Source organism: Scyliorhinus canicula, chromosome 2, assembly GCF_902713615.1.
Source record: "Scyliorhinus canicula chromosome 2, sScyCan1.1, whole genome shotgun sequence".
Classification (NCBI taxonomy): Eukaryota; Metazoa; Chordata; class Chondrichthyes; order Carcharhiniformes; family Scyliorhinidae; genus Scyliorhinus; species Scyliorhinus canicula.
Genome location: NC_052147.1, coordinates 92,098,489 through 92,122,190, shown reverse-complemented (window position 1 = coordinate 92,122,190; position 23,702 = coordinate 92,098,489). Strand labels below are relative to the sequence as shown.

At 50.3% G+C, this 23,702-nt stretch overlaps 1 protein-coding gene across 2 annotated transcripts in view; it reads right to left on the bottom strand.

Moving 5' to 3' along the window:
- The window catches only part of eif2ak4 (eukaryotic translation initiation factor 2 alpha kinase 4), a 236,481-nt gene that overhangs the window by 134,736 nt on the left and 78,043 nt on the right, over positions 1-23,702 (bottom strand). For both annotated transcript variants that reach the window (XM_038782980.1, XM_038782988.1), the window contains 3 exons: positions 22,626-22,741; positions 20,738-20,898; positions 16,747-17,153 (listed from right to left, as the gene is read on the bottom strand). In XM_038782980.1, the coding sequence (XP_038638908.1) occupies positions 16,747-17,153; positions 20,738-20,898; positions 22,626-22,741 (684 nt within the window). The remainder of the gene's footprint in view (positions 1-16,746; positions 17,154-20,737; positions 20,899-22,625; positions 22,742-23,702) is intronic.

Here is a 23,702-nt window from a genome sequence, read left to right as displayed (position 1 = left end):
CCAACTTTTAAGAATGCAACTGTGTAGATTATTGCTTATTCTAGAAAATTGTATAGTAAGTCTTACAACACCAGGTTAAATTCCAACATGTTTGTTTCAAACACTAGCTTTCGGAGCGCTGCTCCTTCCTCAGGTGAGCAATGCTCCGAAAGCTAGTGTTTGAAACAAACCTGTTGGACTTTAACCTGGTGTTGCAAGACTTCTTACTGTGCTCACCCCAGTCCAACACCGGCATCTCCACATTATAAAATCGTAGGTTAACATTTGTGAATCAGCACAGTCCCTCAATTAATTACTTTGGCTTACATTAAGCATCAGCTGACGTGATAGGAATCACAAATACATCAGATTCATACTGGCCTTCCCATTGCTTCCAGCAGGCAGGCCAACCAGCCACACTGACAGCAAACTGCTGCACAGGCTTGTGGGGAGGTCTGGCATCAAACCCTCCTTGTTACAGGCAGGACAAAGCAAGGATCTACCACAGAGCTTGGTGCGGCCCACCAAACTGTTTAGTGCTGAGAAAGGCCACCCACAGAGCAGAAGGGTAAAGAGAGGACAAGCAAGAGTAGCCTTCGAAGATGCCTGAACTGAATTGCTGTCAAAATTATATCATAGTTAGAAGGGTTTTTATCACTCACCTTCACATCACCTACAAAAGAAGTTTGTTTTTAAAAAATGCAGCTTGATATATTTTTTATGTATACTCTTGTTAAGAATTTGTGCGTTTTCATTTTTCTCAGTTGCATCTCTGTAACCCATTAGGAAAAAAAAAAGGACCCACAACAGTTTTACTCTATTTGCAGATTTTACCATTTGCAAAGAGAGAGAGGAATGAGAATGGAGTGACAGTCATATAATGACAAGACTGCAAAGACATGAAAAGTAAGGAAATTTGATTAAATAAAAGCTGGATTGACTTTAGGCCAATTTGAGCAGACAAGACAGACTTTTTTCACTTCTAGGTATCTTTAGTTTTACTTCTTTTCAATTTCCTCTCTCCTTGCCAGCTGACACAGCTTACGTACAAAGTAGAATTCTTGGCATGCATTTTTTAAAAACTGATTCATGGAACGCTGCCCGTTCCTAATTGCCCTTGATAAGGTAGTGGTGAGCCACGTTCTTGAACAACCACAGTTAATGTGGTGCAGATATCCCACAGTGCTGTTATGTATGGTGGAGGAATGAATGTTTAAGCTGCTGGATTGGATGCCAATCAAACAGACTTTCACCCAACAAACAAATGTTGGCAGGGAACCATGGGTTACTAAAGCAGTTGCAAAGTAGGGTATAATTGCAACCAATTTGCACACACTAAATTCTCACAGTGAGGAGATAAACAAATGGATAATCTGCTTTGGTGAGATATCGTAGCCTTCGCCTCGTTGATCGACCAAAGGCGGATCCTGCTGGGATGGAGAGCAGCCTCTCCACCCTGTGCCCTGGCATGGCGGGGGGACCTGTTGGAATACTTGACCTTTGAGAAGGTTAAGTTCGAACTGAGGGGAAGGACGGAGGGGTTCTACAAGTCATGGGCATTATTCATTATGCACTTTCAAGAACTGGATAACATCGAACATTAGTTGGGGGGATGGGAGCTGTGTGTGTTAACGGTGACTATGGGTAATCCCCGATTCCTTTTTGTCATTTGTTTATGTAAACATGCGGGCTGATGTTTGTGGGTTGGTGGGAGGATGGGATCATTGTTATTGATATGGAGATTGACATATTTGTTGCTGATGGGTGTAAACTCGGGAGAAAATGTGAAAAAGGAGAATAAAAATATATATATTTTTTTTTTTAATCTGCTTTGGTGATGTTGAAAGATAAACGTTGATCAAGACATTAAGAACATCCCATGGTGTCATGGGACCTTTCACAAACACCCGAGAGAAGCAACTCAAGTTTGATATCCCATACAAAGGGCAGAGCATCCAATCGTTCTCCCAGCATTACTCCTCCCTGCTAGTCTAGACCAGCAATTCTCAAGCTGCAACGTAACTGTGTCTATCTAAATGCATCACAGTTTTGCAGAGCCACTTCTCAGATCAGCAGCGATGGAGGCAGATGGGGATTTAGCGACCAGCAGCAGTCCGGTCACAAAGGGCCCAGGATTTTCATATTTGTATAATATGTAATGTGGCGACTGGGGAATGTGGCGACTAGGGGCTTTTCACAGTAACTTCATACTTGGAACAATAAAAGGTTATTATTATTATATTAATCTCTAAGACTCAAACTTTAATGATTATATACTGAATGTAACCACACTGCTTTATTGCCATTTTATATTTGTTGGCATTTGACATAGCGTCAATTTCCAAATGTTAAAATGGGGCTGTATTGGAAAATAACTTGAGAAGTGCTTACGTGGATTATGTTCTTAAACCTTGAGCAGGACCTGAACCCACGACCTCTTGATTCAGAGATGTGACCACTTGAGTCAAAGCACATCAACTATTGCACTTGCCAAGATCAACTTATTCAGCACATACTAAGTTTTGATTTTGGAAAAGTTAAAGTCTGCAAGGCTCAGGGGCATATAAGGGCCCTTCCTGTTGATTTCCTTATTTACCCATTCTTTATTTTTGCTGTTATCATTTTTCATAGAATTTACAGGGCAGAAGGAGGCCATTCGGCCCATCGAGTCTGCACTGGCTCTTGGAAAGAGCACCCTACCCAAGGTCAACACCTCCATCCCATCCCCATAACCCAGCAACCCCACCCAACACTAAGGGCAATTTTGAACACTAAGGGCAATTTATCATGGCCAATGCACCTAACCTGCACATCTTTGGACTGTGGGAGGAAACCGGAGCACCCGGAGGAAACCCACGCACACACGGATGTGCAGACTCCGCACAGGCAGTGACCCAAGCCAGAATCGAATCGAATCGAACCTGGGACCCTGGAGCTGTGAAGCGATTGTGCTATCCACAATGCTACCGTGCTGCCCAAAATCCATGGAGGCTGAATGGACATGTATCTTTAAGTCGAGCAGCAGAGAGAATGAGGAATTCAAAAAGTTGCAACATAGTATATGGTGCTGCTTTTTCTAACAGGAGAACTTGGCACCCGAGAAATGCAGTGGGACTTGGTTCAATTGATAGGCTGGTGGCCGCATTCTGCCCGGTAACAGGTGGTGATTGGGTCCTCTCAAGTGAAATTATTTTCAGAGAGCAAAGGACCTGGACACTCAAGGGAAGGACCTGCTCTCTTCTCTCCCTCTCCAGAAAGTCTGGGTTGACATATTTCTGAAACTGCAGAGACCTGAGTACATCTACAGTGAAACCATTACAAGTTGCAAACAGAGACCTGTATCTAAAAGCTTACTTCAAAGGAAGCTCTGTTTAAAGGCAACCATTTCAAACAAAGTCTATTTTTCCTTTTACTTATTATTTTCACCCCTCTCTGGTGTTTGTCTGTCTTGCAGGGGGCAAGTTAAAGTGGAAAACTAGGAATTAAATAACAGTTAGATCATAGAATTTACAGTGCAGAAGGAGGCCATTCGGCCCATCGAGTCTGCACTGGCTCTTGGAAAGAGCACCCTACCCAAGGTCAACACCTCCACCCTATCCCCATAACCCAGTAACCCCACTCAACACTAAGGGCAATTTTGGACACTAAGGGCAATTTATCATGGCCAATCCACCTAACCTGCACATCTTTGGACTGTGGGAGGAAACCGGAGCATCCGGAGGAGGATGTGCAGACTCCGCACAGGCAGTGACCCAAGCCAGAATCGAACCTGGGACCCTGGAGCTGTGAAGCCATTGTGCTGTCCACAATGCTACCGTGCTGCCCCGGTATATATAACCAGTTATATTTGCTGCATATTTCATTATAATTATTCTTATAAATAAAAAGTAATTGTGTTTAAATTTACAAACCTGGTGACTGTAATTATTGAGCAGCTACGGACCAAACTGTTTTTCTAAGAATTAAAAAAAAATTTAGAGCACCCAATTATTTGTTTCCAACTAAGGAGCAATTTAGTGTGGCCAATCCATCTACCCTGCACATAATATTTATTGTCACAAGTAGGCTTACATTAACAGTGCAATGAAGTTACTATGAAAAGCCCCCCGTCGCCAGATTCTGATGCCTGTTCAGATACACAGAGGGAGAATTCAGAACGTGTAAATTACCTAACAGCATGTCTTTCGGGACTTCCAGGAGGAAACCAGAGCACCTGAAGAAAACCCACACAGACACAGGGAGAATGTGCAGACTCCATACAGACAGTGGCCCAAGCGGAACTGAATCTGGGACCCTGGAACCGCGAAGCAACAGTGCTAACCACTGTACTACCGTGCCAGCCACATCTTTGGGCTATGGGAATGAAACCCATGCAGACACGGGGAGAATGTGCAAACTCCGCACAGACAGTGACCCGGGGCTGGGATTGAACCCGGGTCCTCAGCGCCATAGGCAGCAGTATTAACCACTGCACCACCATGCTGGCTAAATTTTTCTAAGACTTATTGGTTAATTCAATTGTGTTGCAACTCCTGGTCAAGGGGGCTGGAATTGACCACACACTAGCCTTGGGTGTCCTAACAGGCAACACTAAAGAGGTCCACTGATCATATGAGGGAAGACAAAAACTGGGATTAGTTTCTAACAATAGCCTGAGCCGGTCCAGTATACTTCATATTTTATGACTTCCGGTTGCGGTGATGCGGAGCTAAGCCGCACGTTCGGTAGCTCCCGCTATTTTCGGTCTTTTGGGCTCTTTTAAGGGCCCGCAGCAGTACTGGTTGGACTTTTCCCCGTGTGGAAACACTTCCTCTAAGATTCTCCGCCGGTGGATGGCCTGGACCAGGAGCGGAGCGGTCAAAAAACCAGCTTTGGAGCAGAGAAAGGTGCGAGGCAGGAAAGGCAAGATGGCGGCGGGCAGGGAATCAGCAGCGTGGCAGCAGTGGGCGCGGGAGCAGCAGGAGCTGCTTCAGCGCTCCTTCAAGGCAGAGATCCTGGAACCGCTTAAGGCTCCCTGGACAAGCTCATGGCGACCCAGACGGCTCAGGGTGCGGAGATCCAAGAGCTTCGGCAAAAGGCCTCGGAGAGCGAGGACGAACTCCTGGGCCTGGCAGTGAAGGTGGAGTCGCACGAGGCGCTCCACAAGAAGTGGTCAGCGAGGATGAAGGAGATGGAGAACCGCGCCCGTTGGAAGAACCTGCGGATTCTAGGCCTCCTAGAGGGGCTGGAAGGTTCGGATTTGGGGTCCTATGTGACTATGATGCTGAACTCGCTAATGGGCGCGGGTTCGTTCCAGGGACCCTTGGAGCTGGAGGGTGCCCATCAGGTGCTGCTGAGGAAACCCAAGCCAAACGAGCCGCCTCGGGCGGTGCTTGTCCGTTTTCACCGCTTCCTCGACCGTGAGTGTGTACCGAGTTGGGCGAAGAAGGAGAGGAGTAGTAAGTGGGAGAATGCGGAGGTCAGGATCTACCAGGACTGGAGTACGGAGGTAGCAAAGAGAAGGGCTGGTTTTAATCGGACGAAGGCAGTGCTTCACAAGAAGGGGGTCAAGTTTGGCCTGTTACAGCCGGCACGCCTCTGGGTCACTTATAAAGACCACCAGCTCTACTTTGACTCTCCGGAGGAGGCCTGGACTTGAACTGGGGACTGGGGAACGGTGTACACAGCCCGGAGGCTTTGTCCCCCTTGGTATCCTTTCGCTTTGATGATGTCTTTTTGCTGTTCTGCTTTTTCGTTTTTTTGGGACTGTTATCTGTTTACTTGGGCGTTTTGTCACGTCTGTTTTTTTTTTCACTGGTTGAGAGTTTGGGAGTGGTTCGCGGTCCTGTTGGGCCATGTGCCCGTCTTTTCCCGCATGTTGGGTCGGGGGGGGGGGGGGGGGGGGGGGCTCAGGATGGAAGCGCGGGCTTCTCTCCCGTGCTGGAGGATCAGTAGGCGGGGCCGGCACTTTGGGGGGGGGGGGGGGCAGTGGTTGTGCTGCACAGGGGAGGGTCATTGGGGTGGCGGGAGCAGCCGGGGTCAGCAGGAGTCGAATGGGGGGGGGGGGGGGGGGGGGGGGGGGGAGTACCGGGTTGCTGCTGGAATGGCCGAGAAGGAGCTGGAGCATGTAGAGGGGGTCGAGCACGTGGCGGACTGAGGAAGGGTAATGGTTAGTCGACGGGAGAGGGGGGCAGGTAGCCCCCTGATCCGGCCGACAACCCAGAATGTGAGGGGACTGAATGGGCCGGTCAAATGGGCCCGCGTGTTTGCGCACCTGAAGGCGGATGTGGCCATGCTTCAGGAGACGCACCTGAAGGTGGCGGATCAGGTTAGATTGAGGAAGAGATGGGTAGGCCAAGTGTTTCATTCAGGGCTGGATGCAAAAAATCGGGGGGTGGCGATCCTGGTGGGGAAGAGGGTGTCTTTGAGGCGTCAAATGTGGTGGCAGACGACTTCCGGTTGCGGCTATGCGGAACTAAGCCGCACGTTCGGCAGCTCCCGCTATTTAAGGACTTTTGGGCCGATTTGAGGGCCCCAAACGGCGCTGTTTCGACAAATCCCGGTGGGGGAAGGTGTCTAGAGGAGCATTCCCCATAATTTATGGTGCTCACCCGGAGTGGGGCAAAGGAAAAAGCTGCAGCAGCTCCCCAAGAAAAGCGGGGGAAGAAAGACAAAATGGCGACCGGCAGAACACCCGAGGACTGGTGGAAATGGGCGCAGGAGCAGCAGGCCTCTCTTCTGCGTTGTTTTGCCGAGCTGAAGGCTGAGCTGCTGGACTCCCTGAATGCGACTACCAACAAGCTGCTTGGGACCCAGGCGGCCCAGGAGGCGTCCATTCGGGAGTTGCAGCAGCAGGCTGCTGAGAGGGAGGAGGAGGCCGCGGTCCTCGTGGGGAAAGTGGAGTTGCACGAGGCACTTCACAAAAAGTGGCAAGACCGCTTGGTGGAGCTGGACGTTCGCACAAGGCAAAAGAATTTGAGGATCCTGGGCCTGGCGGAGGTGCTGGAGGGGTCGGATCTCCCGGCGTATGTGACCACGATGTTGAGCTCGTTGATGGGGGCGGGGTCCTTCCATTTGCCCCTGGGGCTTGAGGGAGCTCACAGAGTGCTGGCCAGGAGGCCTAAGGCAAATGAACCCCCGCGGGCGGTGCTGGTGCGGTTCCATCGATTCAGTGACCGGGAGTGTGTGCTGCGCTGGGCCAAGAAAGAGAGGAGCAGCAAGTGGGAGAATTCGGTAGTGAGAATTTACCAGGACTGGAGTGCGGAGGTGGCTAAGTGGCGGGCTGGGTTCAACCGGACGAAGGCGGTGCTGCATGCCAAGCAGGTCAGATTTGGAATGCTGCAGCCTGCGCGCCTGTGGGTGACATACAAGGACCGGCACCACTACTTCGAGTCCCCGGAGGAGGCGTGGGCCTTTGTACAGGCGGAGAAGCTGGACTCGAACTAGGGCCTGGGGACACACTATGGCCGTTGCTGTTTTCGCTGTTGCTGTTCTTTAACTTTGACATGTGTGTTTTTTATGCTGGTTTTCTTTTTGCTCTGTTTCCGGGTGGGTCTGTCTGTTGGGTATGGGTGTGGGGTATGTGGGGAATGGTGGGGGTTTTTATTTTATATGTTCTCTTCTGTACGGGGCTGGGGGTTGGGGTGAAACTGGATTTTGGGGAGCTGCGTCAGAAGGGTGGGGTGTGGCAGTGTGAAAGCGCGGGCTTTCCTCTGGTTGTCCGCGCTGCGGGGCAGGGGGGGCGGAGCTGGAGGTGGGGGCGTGGCCTCTACTGGTTTTCTTTCCCGCGCTGAAGCGGTGCCAAGGAGGTGTGGCAAGAGGGGGATGACCCCATGCCGGGAGGGGACAGGTTTTGGCGGGAGCTGCCGGGGTCAGCAGAAGTCAGCTGACTCACGGAAGTACCATGGAGGGTGCGTCGCGGCTTGGAGGGGTCCTAGCCTGGGGAGGGGGGGGGATACAGGGTTGCTGCTGGAATGGTCAGGAAGGAGCTGGTGTGGGCCGGGGGGGTAGAGGAGAGGCGTTATCGCCATGGGGACCGGGTCGGGAGGGGCGCGCTGGCCTGGGGCGAGCAGTCGATTGAGCTATGGCTAGCCGGCGGGGTAGGGGGGCGGGTTGCCCTCTGATCCAGCTGATTACCTGGAACGTGAGGGGGCTGAATGGGCCGGTTAAGAGAACTAGGGTATTTTCTCATCTGAAGCGGTTGAAGGCGGACCTGGCTATGCTCCAGGAGACCCACTTGAAGGTGGCGGACCAGGTTCGTCTGAGGAAGGGGTGGGTGGGGCAGGTTTTTCACTCAGGATTGGACGCGAAGAACCGGGGGGTGGCGATTCTGGTGGGGAAGAGGGTGGCATTCGAGGCGGCTGAGGTGGTGTTGGACAAGGAGGGCAGATATATTATGGTGAAGGGTAGGCTGCAGGGAGAGAAGGTGGTGCTGGTTAATGTATGTGCCCCGAATTGGGATGATGCTGGCTTCATGAGGCGCTTGTTGTTCCGGACCTGGAGGCAGGGGGCCTGATCATGGGGGGAAACTTTAACACAGTACTGGATCCCCCACTGGACCGGTCCAGTTCAAGGACGGGTAGGAGACCGGTGGCGGCCAAAGTACTGAGGGGATTCATGGACCAGATGGGAGGGGTGGATCCCTGGAGGTTTGGGAGACCGAGAGCACGGGAGTATTCCCTTTTTCTCCCATGTCCATAGGATTTATTCACAAATAGATTTTTTCGTCCTGAGCAGGGGATTGATCCCAAGGGTACAGGATTCCGAGTATTCGGCCATAGCGATTTCAGACCATGCTCCGCACTGGGTTGATCTGGAGATGGGGGAGGCGCGGGACCAGCGCCCGCTCTGGCGCCTGGATGTGGGGATGCTGGCTGATGAGGTGGTGTGTAGGAGGGTCCGGAGAAGTATTGAGGGGTATCTCGATACCAATGGCACGGGGGAGGTCCGGGTGGGGATGGTCTGGGAGGCTCTGAAAGCAGTGATCCGGGGGGAGCTGATCTCCATCCGGGCCCATAGGGAAAGGAGGGAGAGGAAGGAGAGGGAGAGACTGGTGGGGGAGCTCCTGGATGTGGACAGGAGATACGCGGAGGCACCGGAGGAGGGGTTACTGGGGGAACGGCGTAGTTTGCAGGCCAAATTTGACTTGTTGACCACCAGAAAGGCGGAGACACAGTGGAGGAGGGCGCAGGGCGCAGTATATGAATATGGGGAGAAGGCGAGCAGGATGTTGGCGCATCAGCTCCGTAGGCGGGATGCGGCTAGGGAAATTGGTGGAGTGACGGATGGGGGTGGGAATGTAGTGCAGAAGGGGACAGAAGTAAATGGGGTCTTTAGGGACTTCTACGAGGAACTGTACCGGTCGGAACCTCCGATGGGGGGGGGGGGGGGGGGGGGGGGGGGGGGGGGGATGGAAAGCTTCATGAACAGGCTGCGTTTCCCAAAGGTGCAAGAGGAGCTGATGGAGGGGCTGGGGCGCCGATAGAGTTGGAGGAGCTAGTCAGGGGGATTGGACAAATGCAGTCAGGTAAGGCGCCGGGGCCGGACGGGTTCCCGGTGGAATTTTATAAAAAGTATGCGGATCTGGTGTGCCCCCTTTTGGTGCGAGCCTTCAATGAGGCATGGGAGGGGGGGGCTTTGCCCCCGACGATGTCGCGGGCACTGATCTCTCTGATCCTAAAGTGGGATAAGGACCCCTTGCAGTGTGGATCATACAGGCCTATCTCGCTCCTCAATGTTGACGCCAAGTTGCTGGCTAAGATCCTGGCCACCAGGATAGAGGATTGTGTGCCATGGGTGATACACGAAGATCAGACAGGATTTGTCAAGGGACGGCAGCTCAACACGAATGTGCGGAGACTGCTAAACATTATCATGATGCCGGCAGTGGAGGGGGAGGCGGAGATAGTGGTGGCGCTGGAAGCAGAGAAAGCGTTTGATAAAGTTGAGTGGGGGTACCTGTGGGAGGTGCTGGAGCGGTTTGGATTTGGGGAGGGATTCATCAAATGGGTGAGGCTGCTCGACGCGGCTCCGATGGCGAGTGTAGTTACAAATGGAAGGAGATCGGAGTACTTTATGCTCTACCGTGGGACCAGGCAGGGGTGCCCCCTGTCCCCCTTGCTCTTTGCACTAGCGATTGAACCTCTGGCTATGGCGTTGAGGGAGTCAGGGAGATGGAGGGGTCTGGTGCGGGGTGGGGAGGAACATCGGGTATCGCTGTATGCGGACGACCTCCTGTTGTATGTGGCGGACCCAGAAGGGGGAATGCCGGGCGTGATGGAGCTGTTAGCGGAATTTGGGGGCTTCTCGGGCTATAAGTTAAATTTAGGCAAGAGCGAGGTATTTGTAGTACACCCGGGAGATCAGGAGGAGGGAATTGGGAGGCTCCCGTTTAAGAGGGCAGTGAAGAGTTTCAGATATCTGGGGGTGCAGGTGGCCAGGAGTTGGGGGACTCTCCATAAGCTTAATTTTATCAGGCTGGTGGAGCAGATGGAGGAGGAATTTAAAAGGTGGGACATGGTGCCGCTATCGCTGGCGGGTAGAGTGCAGACCGTCAAAATGACGGTTCTCCCGAGGTTCTTGTTCCTCTTCCAGTGTTTGCCCATCTTTATCCCTAGGGCCTTTTTTAGAAGGGTGACCAGCAGCATCATGAGCTTTGTTTGGGCGCATGGGACCCCAAGGGTGAAGGGGGTCTTCTTGGAGCGGGGTAGAGATTGGGGAGGGGGGGGGGGGGGGTTGCGTTACCCAATCTCTTGGGGTACTACTGGGCAGCCAATGATTCGATGGTGCGCAAGTGGGTGATGGAGGGGGAGGGGGCAGCATGGAAACGGATGGAGAGGGCGTCCTGTGGAGATACAAGCCTGGGGTCCCTGGTAAAGGCGCCGTGGCCGCTCCCTCCCACGAGGTATACCACGAGTCCGGTGGTGGCGGCTACCCTCAAGATTTGGGGGCAATGGAGGCGACATAGGGGAGAAGTGGGGGGCTCGATGGAGGCTCCGTTAAGGGGGAACCATAGGGTCGTCCCGGGGAACATTGATGGGGGATTTCAGGGTTGGCACAGAGCGGGCATCAGACAGCTGAGGGACCTGTTTATTGATGGGAGGTTTGCGAGCCTGGGGGAGTTGGAGGAGAAATTTGGGCTCCCCCGGGAAACATGTTCAGGTATCTGCAGGTAAAGGCATTTGCTAGATGGCAGGTGGAGGGATTCCCTTCGCTTCCCGCGAGGGGGGTGAGTGACAGGGTGCTTTCGGGGGTCTGGGTCGGAGAGGGGAAGATATCTGATATCTACAAGGTTATGCAGGAGGTGGAGGAGGCGTCAGTAGAGGAGCTGAAAACTAAGTGGGAGGGGGAACTGGGGGAACAGATCGAAGACGGGACATGGGCTGATGCCCTGGAGAGGGTTAATTCTTCCTCCTCGTGAGCGCGGCTTAGCCTCATCCAATTCAAGGTGCTGCACCGGGCCCACATGACTGGGACGAGGATGAGTAGGTTCTTTGGGGGTGAAGACAGGTGTGTCAGGTGCTCGGGGAGTCCAGCGAACCAAAACAATATGTTCTGGGCATGCCCGGCACTGGAGGAGTTCTGGAAGGGGTGGCAAGGACGGTATCAAGGGTGGTGGGATCCAGGGTCAAGCCGGGATGGGGACTCGCGATTTTTGGGGTTGGGGTGGAGCCGGGAGTGCAGGAGGCGAAAGAGGCCGGTGTTCTGGCCTTTGCGTCCCTAGTAGCCCGGCGAAGGATTTTGCTCCAATGGAAGGATGCGAGGCCCCCAAGCGTGGAGACCTGGATCAATGACATGGCGGGTTTTATTAAGCTAGAGAAGGTCAAATTCGCCCTGAGAGGATCGGTACAAGGGTTCTTTAGGCGGTGGCAACCTTTCCTCGACTTTCTGGCTCAACGATAGGGTACTGGGACAGTAGCAGCAGCAACCCGGGGGGGAGGGGGGGGACGATGACTATGTTTGTTTACTTTTTGTTTACTTAATTTTAATTTATTATTAAGTTCTTTTGTTGGGGTTGGGGGGGTGGGGGGGATATGATACATGCGTTGAGGCGGTCTGGGGGGTGTTACAGTTGTTATGGGTTAGTTTGTTGCATTTCATTGTTGTTATATTTTATATTTTCTGTAAAAAATTCCAATAAAAATTATTTTTTTTAAAAATGTGGTGGCAGACAGCGGCGAAAGATATGTGATGGTAAGCGGCAAGCTGCAGGGGGAGCGGGTGGTGCTGGTCAATGTATACGCCCCGAATTCGGACGATGCTGGTTTCATGCAGCGGATGTTGGGCCGGATTTCAGATTTGGAGGGGGGGGGGCCTGATAATGGGGGGGGATTTCAACACGGTGCTGTATCCGCCACTGGATCGATCCAGGTCCAGGATGGGTAGGAGGCCAGCGGCAGCTAAGGTGTTGAGGGGGTTTATGGACCAGATGGGAGGGGTGGATCCATGGAGGTTTGCGAAGCCGAGGGCCAGGGAATTTTCATACTTTTCCCGGATTGATTTTTTTCATTATGAGTAGGGCACTGATTGCGAGGGTGGAGGATGCTGAGTACTCGGCGATGGCCATTTCTGACCATGCCCCGCATTGGGTGGACCTCGAGCTGGGGGAGGAGAGAGACCAGCACCCGCTTTGGCAGTTGGAGGTGGGGCTGCTGGCGGACGAGGAGGTGGGCGGGCGGGTTCGAGGATGTATCGAGAGGTACCTGGAGGCCAATGACAATGGGGAGGTCCGAGTGGGGACGGTCTGGGAGGCGCTGAAGGCGGTGGTTAGGGGGAGCTGATCTCCATTCGAGCCCACAGGGAGAGGAGAGAGCAGAGAGAGAGGGAAAGACTTGTGGGGGAGATGGTGAGGGTGGACAGGAGATACGCAGAGGCTCTGGAGGAGAGATTGCTGAGGGAGCGGCGTAGTCTCCAGGCTGAGTTCGACTTGCTAACACCAGAAAGGCGGAAGCTCAGTGGAGGAAGGCACAGGGAGCGGTGTATGAATATGGGTAGAAGCCGAGCAGGATGCTGGCGCACCAGCTCCATAAGCGGGATGCGGCCAGGGAGATTGGTGGAGTTAAGGATCAGGGAGGAAATGTGGTGCGCAGGGGGGTAGACATTAATGGGGTCTTCAGGGACTTTTATGAGGAACTGTATCAGTCCGAACCCCCAGCGGAGGAGGGGGGGATGGGGCGCCTTTTGTACCGGCTGAGATTCCCGAGGGTGGAGGGGGGACAGATGGAGGGACTGGGGGCGCCGGTTGAGCTGGAGGAGCTGGTCAAAGGGATAGGGAGCATGCAGTCGGGGAAGGCGCCGGGGCCGGATGTGTTCTCGGCTGAATTTTATAAAATGTATGCAGACCTGCTGGGTCCCCTGTTGGTTAGGACCTTTAACGAGGCAAGGGAAGGGGGGGGCTCTGCCTCCGACGATGTCTCGGGCGCTGATTTCCTTGATCCTTAAGCGGGACAAGGATCCCCTGCAGTGTGGGTCATACAGGCCGATCTCGCTCTTAAATGTAGACGCCAAGCTGTTGGCGAAGATTTTAGCCACGAGGATAGAGGACTGTGTGCCGCAGGTTATCCATGAGGATCAAACGGGGTTCATGAAGGGGAGGCAGCTGAACACTAACATACGGAGGCTTTTGAATGTTATAATGATGCCGGCGGTAGAAGGGGAGGCAGAGATAGTGGTGGCGTTGGACGCGGAGAAGGCCTTCGATAGGGTTGAGTGGGGGTACTTGTGGGAGGTGTTTGTCAGGTGGGTGAGGCTGTTATATGAGGCCCCGATGGCGAGCGTGGCCACGAATAGGAGGAGGTCGGAGTATTTTCGGTTATACCGAGGGACGAGGCAGGGATGTCCCTTGTCCCCCCTGCTTTTTGCGCTGGCAATTGAACCCCTGGCCATGGCGCTGAGGGAGTCGAGGAACTGGAGGGGGCTGGTGCGGGGTGGGGAGGAGCACCGAGTGTCGCTCTATGCAGATAACCTATTGCTCTATGTGGCGGACCCGGTGGGGGGGTGCCGGAGGTGATGAGGATTCTCCGGAAATATGGGGATTTCTCAGGGTACAAGCTCAACTTGGGGAAGAGCAAGCTGTACACCCGTGATCCGGGGGGGGGGGGGGGGGGGTTGGCAGGCTCCCACTAAAAAGGGTGGAGAGGAGCTTCAGGTACTTGGGGGTCCAGGTGGCCAGGGGCTGGGGGGCCTTGCATAAGCTTAACCTCAAGGCTAGTGGAGCAGATGGAGGGAGGAGTTCAAGAGATGGGACATGTTGCCGCTGTCTCTGGCAGGTAGGGTGCAATCAGTCAAGATGACGGTGCTCCCGAGATTTCTGTTCCTGTTCCAGTGCCTCCCCATCCTTATCCCGAAGGCCTTTTTCAGGTGGGTTAACAGGAGCATTACGGGGTTTGTGTGGGCGCACAGGACCCCGGGGGTGAGAAGGGTGTTCTTGGAGCGGGGCAGGGATAGGGGGGGGGCTGGCGCTACCCAACCTCTGTGGGCATTATTGGGCTGCCAATGCAGCGATGATGCGTAAGTGGGTAATGGACGGGGAAGGGGTAGCATGGAAGAGGATGGAGATGGCATCCTGTGTGGGCACGAGCCTGGAGGCGCTGGCGGGGGGCTCGATGGGGTCCCCGATACTGGGGAACTGTTAATTCCTGATTCTTTGTGGCCGGTCTGGACTCAATAAAATCTGAGATGGATGAGCAGGTATCAATTATTGTTTTATTTCCACCAGCTTGCAAGGCTGAGTCACTCGTGGGACATTAGAACACACACAGCTGTCTTCTAAAGTTCCCAAAAGTTAGTGAGAGCTAAGACAAAGGAATCACAGCACATATTGATTGAATCACATCAAGATTCCCATAGGCCAATGTATACACCTTCTGACCTGGCCATATATCCTGATTGGCTCACTTCGCATTTTCCCAATCCTGGCCTCTTGTTACCCAGCATCCTTTTCACTATTCTCCCCACAAGGCAAAGCTCCCCTCCCCCTTCCTAGCCATGCTGTGCTCATCCCTTTGTTCTCGGTCTTTGAACTCATTACCCTCAGGGTCCTACTGTCCATCATATTCGTTTGTTCACTACCTCAGAACCACCGGTTTGTCCCGGGGAGAATTGATGGCGGGTTCCTGAGTTGGCACAGGGCAGGTGTTAGGAGGTTGAGGGACCTGTTTGTAGACGGGAAGTTTGTGAGCCTGGATGAGCTGGAAGGGAAGTTCGGGCTCCCCCCGGGGAACACCTTTAGGTACATGCAGGTAAGGGTGTTTGTCAGGTGGCAGGTGGCGGAGTTCCCTCTGTTGCCACGGCGTGGTGTCCAGGACAGGGTGCGCTCGGGGGTGTGGGTTGGAGAGGGGTGGATCTTGGCAACGTACCAAGTGATGCAGGAGGTAGACGAGGCCTCGGTGGAGGAGCTGAAGAATAAATGGGAGGAGGAGCTGGGTGAGGAGATTGAGAAGGGGACGTGGGCAGACGCCCTAGGAAGGGTGAACTCCTCTTCTTGTGCGAGGCTTAGGCTCATACAGTTTAAGGTGCTGCATAGGGCTCACATGACCGGGACAAGGATGAGCCGGTTCTTTGGGAGCGAGGACAGGTGTATTAGGTGCTCAGGGAGCCCAGCAAACCATGCCCATATGTTCTGGGCATGCCCAGCTTTGGGGGAATTTTGGAAGGGCGTAGCAAGGACGGTGTCGAGGGTGGTAGGATCCAGGGTCAAACCGGGCTGGGGGCTCGCAATATTTGGGGTTGCAGAGGAGCCGGGAGTGCAGGAGGCGAAAGAGACCGGTGTTCTGGCCTTTGCGTCCCTAGTAGCCCGGCGGAGGATTCTTATTCAGTGGAAGAATGCAAGACCCCAAAGCGTGGAGGCCTGGGTCAGCGATATGGCGGGGTTTATTGAATTGGAGAGGGTGAAATTTGACACCTGTAGATACTTGGGATCATGATGATTTTGTTACTGCTGATCTGCCATGTTCTCTTAGCTAATGTTGTGTGTTACCTATTTTGAAACGAATGAAGGGGGTTTCACTTAGACATTCTTTTTCCCTTGGATCGCCCATCTCCACAACTATCTTAGTCCATCTGCTGCTGATATTCTCATCCATATCTTTGTTACCTCAAGACTCGACTATTCCAATGTTCTTCTGATTGCTTTCACATCCGTCTACCCTCCATAAGACTGAGCTCGTCCTCATTTTCAGATTCTTCCAGGATCTCAATCCTGCCTATGTCTGCAACCTCCTTCAGTCCTACAACCCTCCTCAAACATTGCTTTTTAAGTGGATGGCTTTTTCCTTGATTTCCCCTTTAAAAGTAAATTAGCCAGCTCAATATTTCTGCGCTGTATTCAGTGTCTCCTATGGGAAAGTGTGCACAAGAACTGCAAATGAAGATTTATTATGCTCTTATTTTGTGTGTTAACTTTTGATGTGGCACTGTGTCAATTGCTTTTAGTGAATCCAAGGATACCACATCTGCAGGTTGCCCTTTATCCACCTTCCTCAAAGATCGTCAATAAATTAGTCAAACACAGTGTGGCATAGTGGTGCAGGGGTTAGCACTGCTGCCTCACAGTACTGAGGACCTGGGTTCGATTCCGGCCCGAGTCACTGTCCGTGTGGAGTTTGCATATTCTCCCCGTGTCTGTGTGGGTCTCACCGCCACAACCCAAAAGATGTGCAGGGTAGGTGGATTGGCCATGTTAAATTGCCCCTTAATTGGAAAAAATTTAAAAACTAAAATAAATTAGTCAAGTACAATTTCCCTTCCACAAAAATAATAGCTAACCACCAAATTCTGCACTATACTTACAAAAATGATGAACAAAACACATCCTCTTCATCATCATCATCCTCATCACTTGACTCCCTCTCAGCGCATTTGATGCTTGACGATCTCTCACATGATGTGCTCCACTCCACTGAACTGGTGGTGACTGGGGGTGGGGCGTTCTTTTCAATGTCATCTGGCGAAGTCAATTTTCTTTGATGCTCAAGCTCAGGTGAGGATGGAGTCTGTTGCAAGTTTTCCATGGCTGGGTTCGAGCTGGGCTGTATTTCATGTTTCTCAATCCAGGCGTTATAATATCGTACAATGTTTTCATGGTTTAGACGCGAGAGCAGTGTCACTTCACCTTTTATTCTACGGAAATGTTTACTGGTGGGATTCACCAAGATGCGCTTGGCAGCATAATAGCAGCCATCTAATTTATTCTTTACCTGAAATCAAGCACAATGTTACATTTAAGTAACTATATAAAGTAATAAGAAAGCACGGTGTCGGACAAGGCCATCGAGAATAATTTGTTTCTTTGCTCAACCAATTATCTGAAATAATTATTAACCAATTATCCATGCAGGGGATAGAAAATACATATAATTTACTGAAGCTCATTGAATTTCAGATTAAATTAGCATTCTCAAAAGTTTAGGAATGGTCACGAGTCTATAAAGTTGGCTCATGTCAAACAGTACATCAACACAAAGCACTGGTACATTTCCTACTAGCTAGGATCATCCTCCCCATTAGAGCTCTGCAATTCTTTCTCTATATCTGCAAGGAAGATTTGTTAAATGTATATCAGTTTTGTATAATTGGAGGGCATTAATTGGGATTTCAATTAAGCAGACATTCCATGAAACTATTTCAAATTGAAGAAAAGCAAATATCAGAGGAAGAGGAAGATCTTACTGAAATGAAATGAAAATGAAAATCGCTTATTGTCACGAGTAGGCTTCAATGAAGTTACTGTGAAAAGCCCATAGTCGCCACATTCCGCCGCCTGTCCGGGGAGGCTAGTACGGGAATCGAACCGTGCTGCTGGCCTGCTTGGTCTGCTTTAAAAGCCAGCGATTTAGCCCAGTGAGCTAAACCAGCCCCTTTGAAGGGGAGAGCTGACTGGTGGTGATTTAACCTGAGGATCACCACACCTTGCCTGAGGTGTGATGATCCTCAGGTTAAATCACCACCAGTCAGCTCTCCCCTTCAAAGGGGAAAGCAACTTATGGTCATCTGGGACTATGGCAACTTTACCTTTACCTATTTTACTTTCTAAGTATTGGCACATTAGTAACTTATTGGGGCTTATAATGTAACCTTGATGTCAAATGTGAAGAATTGTTATTATTTCAAAATTCCCTGGATTCTGGAAAAGTCCCAGTGGATTGGAAACATGCTAATGCAACTTTCCTATAACCTGGTGTTGTAAGACTTCTTACTGTGCTCACCCCAGTCCAACGGCAGCATCTCCACATCATATTCCAAAAGGAAGAGAGGGGAAAAAGTAGAAAACTATAGACAGGCTAGCTTGACCTCTGTGGTGGGGAAGCTGCTAGAATCAATCATTGAGAAGGTGACTGAATATTTGGAAAGACAAATCTCAATCCACATGCAACTAGTGGTGTAACGCAAAATTTATTTAAAAAAGGAGTTTTTCCTTTTGTATTCATGCCCCAAACCCAGACTTAAGCACATAATTTATACCACTACATCACTGCACAGTACTACTGCACTGTGGAGGAGACACCATTTGATCAACATTAAATTGAGACATTGTCAATTCACAAGGAACTATCTGAAATGCTGAGGATATTTTCTAATGTAGAGGCCAACACTATTCCACAACCAAAAACACCAAATCAGATTAACTAGCCATTTATCATACTCATATCCACAAGCTCCCCACCATGTCTGCCTACCTAACAACAGCGGTTACATTTTAAAAGTTAGTAATTGTACGTGAAATGATTTGACACAACCCAAGGACGTGAAAGATGCCATAAAAATATTTTTAACGTTGGGAACATAGATAAACACAAAGGAGAAACAAATGGAGGGATATATTGATAGGATTAGTTAAAAAGGGTGGGAGGAGACTGATAGATCATAAGCACCGGCATGGAAGAATTGGGTCAAGTGGCCTGCTTTATGCTGTACTTTCTATACAATTCTCTAATGTGCCTAGACACCAGATGAGGAAACAGACTACAACCCTGCATGAAACCAATTTATGATTTAGATTTATGACAATGTCTAACCCAGTTCCTGTGCAACAGCGGCTCTCCCGCTGTAGGGAGACTGAAGAAACAGTTTTAAAGCTAATTTGTTCTTGAGCCAACTTCATTCTTGACACAGGGCACTGATGACAAGACTCCCATTAAACCACAGCACTAACGTTTAGGAGGTAAATCAAGTCATGAATCTGTACATTATGGGAGGTCATTCCAAGGAATTATGCAGGAGACAGTACAGGATTGTGTTCCAGAAGGAGCATCACGGGGTTTGTATGGGCACACGGGACCCCGAGGGTGAGAAGGGAGTTTTTGGAGCGGGGCAAGGATAGGGGGGGCTGGCGCTGCCCAACCTGTGTGGGTATTACTGGGCTGCCAACGCAGCAATGGTGCGTAACTGGGTAATGGATGGGGAGGGGGCAGCATTTTTGAGGATGGAGATGGCATCCTGTGTGAATACGAGCCTGGAGGCGCAGGTAACGGCGTCGTTGCCGCTCCCTCCAACGAGGTATACTACGAGCCCGGTGGTGGTGGCTACACTGAAGATTTGGGGGCAATGGAGACGCCATAGGGGGGAGGTGGGGGGCTTGATGGAGTCCCCGATACGGGGGAACCACCGGTTTGCCCCGGGGAGCGTCGATGGGGGGTTTCTCAGCTGGCACAGGGCAGGTATTAGGTGGTTGAGGGACCTGTTTGTAGATGGGAGGTTTGCTAGCCTGGGTGAGTTGGAGGGGAAGTTTGGGCTCCCCCGGGGAACATGTTCAGGTACTTGCAGGTTAGGGCGTTTGCCAGGCGGCAAGTGGCGGGGTTCCCTATGTTGCCGCCGCGGGGGTTCGGGACAGGGTGCTCTCGGGGGTGTGGGTTGGAGGAGGGAAGATTTTGGACGTGTACCATGTTATGCAGGAGGTGGATGAGGCCTCAGTGGAGGAGCTGAAGGGTAAATGGGAAGAGGAGCTGGGTGAGGAGATTGAGATGGGGACGTGGGCGGATGCCGTGGAAGGGGTGAACTCCTCCTCTTCTTGTGCGAGGCTTCGCCTCATACAGTTCAAAGTGCTGCATAGGGCTCATATGACCGGGACGAGGATGAGCAGGTTCTTTGTGGGTGAGGATAGGTGTACTAGGTGCTCGGGGAGCCCAGCGAACCATGCCCATATGTTCTGGGCATGCCCAGCATTGGGGGACTTTTGGAAGGGGGTAGCAAGCACGGTGTCGAGGGTGGTAGGATCCAGGGTTGAGCCAGGCTGGGGACTCGCGATATTTGGGGTAGCAGCGGAGCCGGGAGTGCAGGAGGCGAAAGAGGCCGGTGTTCTGGCCTTTGCGTTGCTAGTAGCCCGGCGGAGGATCTTGCTTCAATGGAAGGATGCGAGGCCCCGAAGCGTGGAGGCCTGGATCAATGACATGGTGGGGTTCATTAAGTTGGAGAGGGTGAAATTCGCCCTGAGAGGGTCGGTGAAAGGGTTCTTTAGGCGGTGGCAGCCTTTCCTGGACTTCCTGGCGGAACGGTAGGGAAATAGGCCGGCAGCAATGGGGTTGGTTCGGTGGGAGGGAGAATTGTGTACATGGGTTTGTTGGATGTGGCGGGTATTATCTCTTTCCTTTTTGTTGTTTTCTTTTTTTTTGTTTTTGTAGTTGCGGGGGGGGGGGGGGGGGGGGGGGGGTGTTGGTTTTTGTTCTTTGGTTTTTACTATGGTTGTTTGGTTAATATTGTTTTGTTCTTTATATTTTGTGAAAATCTTAATAAAAATTATTTTTTTTTAAAAAGGATGGTCTTCCAGCAGTTCAATTGCAATTACCTTGATGACAGCTCCAAAAGCACCTTCGCCCAGAAGCTGTAGCTCCTCAAACTCATTGTAATAGCGTGACAGCTGCCTCTGGGTGTCTGTGTAAAGTGACGCGGCAAGGAGCTGGCTGTTCGGGACAACAGTTTCGGCACAGTCTGTTCCTCCTGCTGAATCTGGCAACCAGACAATGTACCATATTTATAGGGTGTAAATAACAAATGGGATAGGAACAAATTAAAATTGTATATGGCTATGCCTTGTTTAGCACTCCTAGCGTATTCCTAAAATAGTGTGCAAAACAAAAATGTGCAAAATGATAACCATTTTCCAAAATAAACATGTAATACGGGTGGGTTAAATTCCTGACCTGTAACTTTACATTGAAAACCTATTAGCTTCTTTGAACCTAACTGCCCCAAAAAAATCTCTCAATAAAATTTCCTAACTCTTTAGATTTCGCCCAACTTACTGACTATTCCACTCACCACCTCCCCGCAATCCTTGTGCTTGCTGCCTCCTGCCCCCACCACCCTGTTTGCCACTTCCCTCACTGCTCCTTTTCCTGAATCTTCGCTGTGAGCAATGGCCCAGGAGAAGAGCTGTGAGAGGCAGGAATGAGGGAGGGGACGATGGTCACCAAAGAGAGCAACAAAGTGGCAGGTTGTTTTTAAAACAAGACTGAGCATATTCTGCAACCATGCTAAAATAAAAACAGAAGTAGCACCATTCGGGGAATGGTCCTAATTTACCGACTGTGGTAAAACGAAAATGCATTATAAGAACGTGCTTCAAACAGGGATACCTAGAAAATCAAACACAGCTATTCGAGCTACATGGACAATGGTCTTTTAGGAAAAGGTAAAACCGGAACCTCAAATCCCAATAAAGGTGTGTGGCATTAACTACTGTCACGTGAGAGTACCTTTAAGTGTGTTTATCAGTGATGTCAGAGTGTGGGTGGAGCTGGGCTGTCTGTCAGCTTTTTACTTTTGTTTTAGGCTGTTTGCTGCAGGGTGTGTTTTAGTTTTGTTTTCAGTGTTGGAGCTGAAGCCAGACAGAGCAGGTGTACTGTTGATCTCTCTGCCATGAAAAGACTATCTCTTGATCATTTGGTGAATTCAGCATTATAAATGTTCTCAGCAGTGAATGTAAACCTAATGTGCTTCTGTTAAAAGGTGTTTCTTTTGTCTTGTTGGCTGGGAAGTTATTAAGGATTACTTAGTGTTGCATTCTTTGGGGTTGTAGTTGAATTGATGGTTGCCAAGATGTTCACTGTATGTTTTAAAAAGGTTAACTTGAGTTCATGGAATAAACATTGTTTTGCTTTAAACAATACTTTTCAATTTCTGTTGTACCACACCTGTAGAGTGGGCCGTGTGCTCCCCATACCACAATCTATTAAAAGTTGTGGGTCAGGTGAACTCCATGCTACACTTTGGGGGTTCTCTAAACCCTGGCTCATAACACTACCAATATTATAAATTAAGAATAACCACATAGTGCCTCAAAGTAAATGTAAAACGCACAATTCAGGTACATTACTCAACAGCAAAAGAGGCATAAATCCACTAAAAGAAACCAATGAATAGTCAGGAAGGAGGGATTAAGAAAAATAACAAGAAATACCATTAAGGAAAACCAACTGATTTCTAGGAAAATAGGAGCAGAGGTTATAATCGGAAATTAGTAAAAACAAATTAGATCTGATAGCAAGAAAACGTATAAAATGTTGGAATAATTGACTAAACAAGGAGGTCAATAACATTCAGGTTCGTCATAAACAATTAAATGCCTTTATGGCAGAGCTGACGTACTAGATCAAGGGACTTGGAAGGGTTGAATGCCACTGTACAGCTGAACTGAATAAAGAATGATAATGCGATGTATAATAACCTCTTACCTTCTGGGCTGTCTTCGTTGCTGGGCGAAGGAGCAGGAACCAATGGGGGCTTCACAAAGGAATGATCAAGTAGCTGCTGGGGGCTCCAGCGTGCCTTATCCTCTAAACACACGCATCTACAACAGATGTCGACATTACAAACATCACTCGACAAAACATGCCTTGCGAGTACTTCATGACCAACAACCAAGTTATGCTTTGAACAAAATCATTGCGCTCAAGAGTAACTGGGGAAAGGAGAAGGAGGGCATTAAGGGAAATAAAAATCTGCTTTCTAAATGCTTGAATTATTTGTCCAATGAAACATAGCTCAAGTACATAGAATATTTGGTTGGCTCCAATGCAATGTGATGAAATGTACTCTAGTTCAATGGCAGTTTTCAAATGTAGTAACGTATTTGCAGCAGCCTCTACTTGATACATCACAGGCTAATTAAACCCACACAATTGTACCATCATTGGGAGGATACAAGAATGCACTATTAATTCTGCCCAGAAGAATTTCCAATCTTGGCAAGGAGATAGAGGCAAACCACAGTAAATCTGGGGGAAAATATCAAGGGCTGAAAAGAGATCATAGGACATACATCCTGAGAAAAGCTTTAAGCAAGGAAAAATGGGTTTCTTTGTCCTTTTTCTCCAGGCTGCCCTGGCAAGATATTCAAGGTTCTCTGGGGAATGATTGGAACATGCTCAAGTTTCTAAGTTGCTATTAAGATCTCAGTAAAATGTACTGGTGAATGTGTGAAATCTTTCATATATTTGCCCACGTTGTGAAAGCCTAGTAACAGAATTATGCAATCTGTCCTTGCCAACAGAAAAGCCTGTACAGGAAAAATATTCTGAGCTGCGGCCATTAGGCAATTTGAGATCATGAATTGAGAATATGAGAAACATGCATTTCACACATTACATGCACTTTTAAGTGTTGATTTACTTCCTGTACTGCATTTGTATTGAAGCATCAAGTAGCTACTGATGTGGTACCCAGTTTAACATGCTAGAATTCTGGTAGATAATCATCCAACGTGGGAGAATGGATCAGTATCAGGATATAGATTCTCACTTGTGATCCCC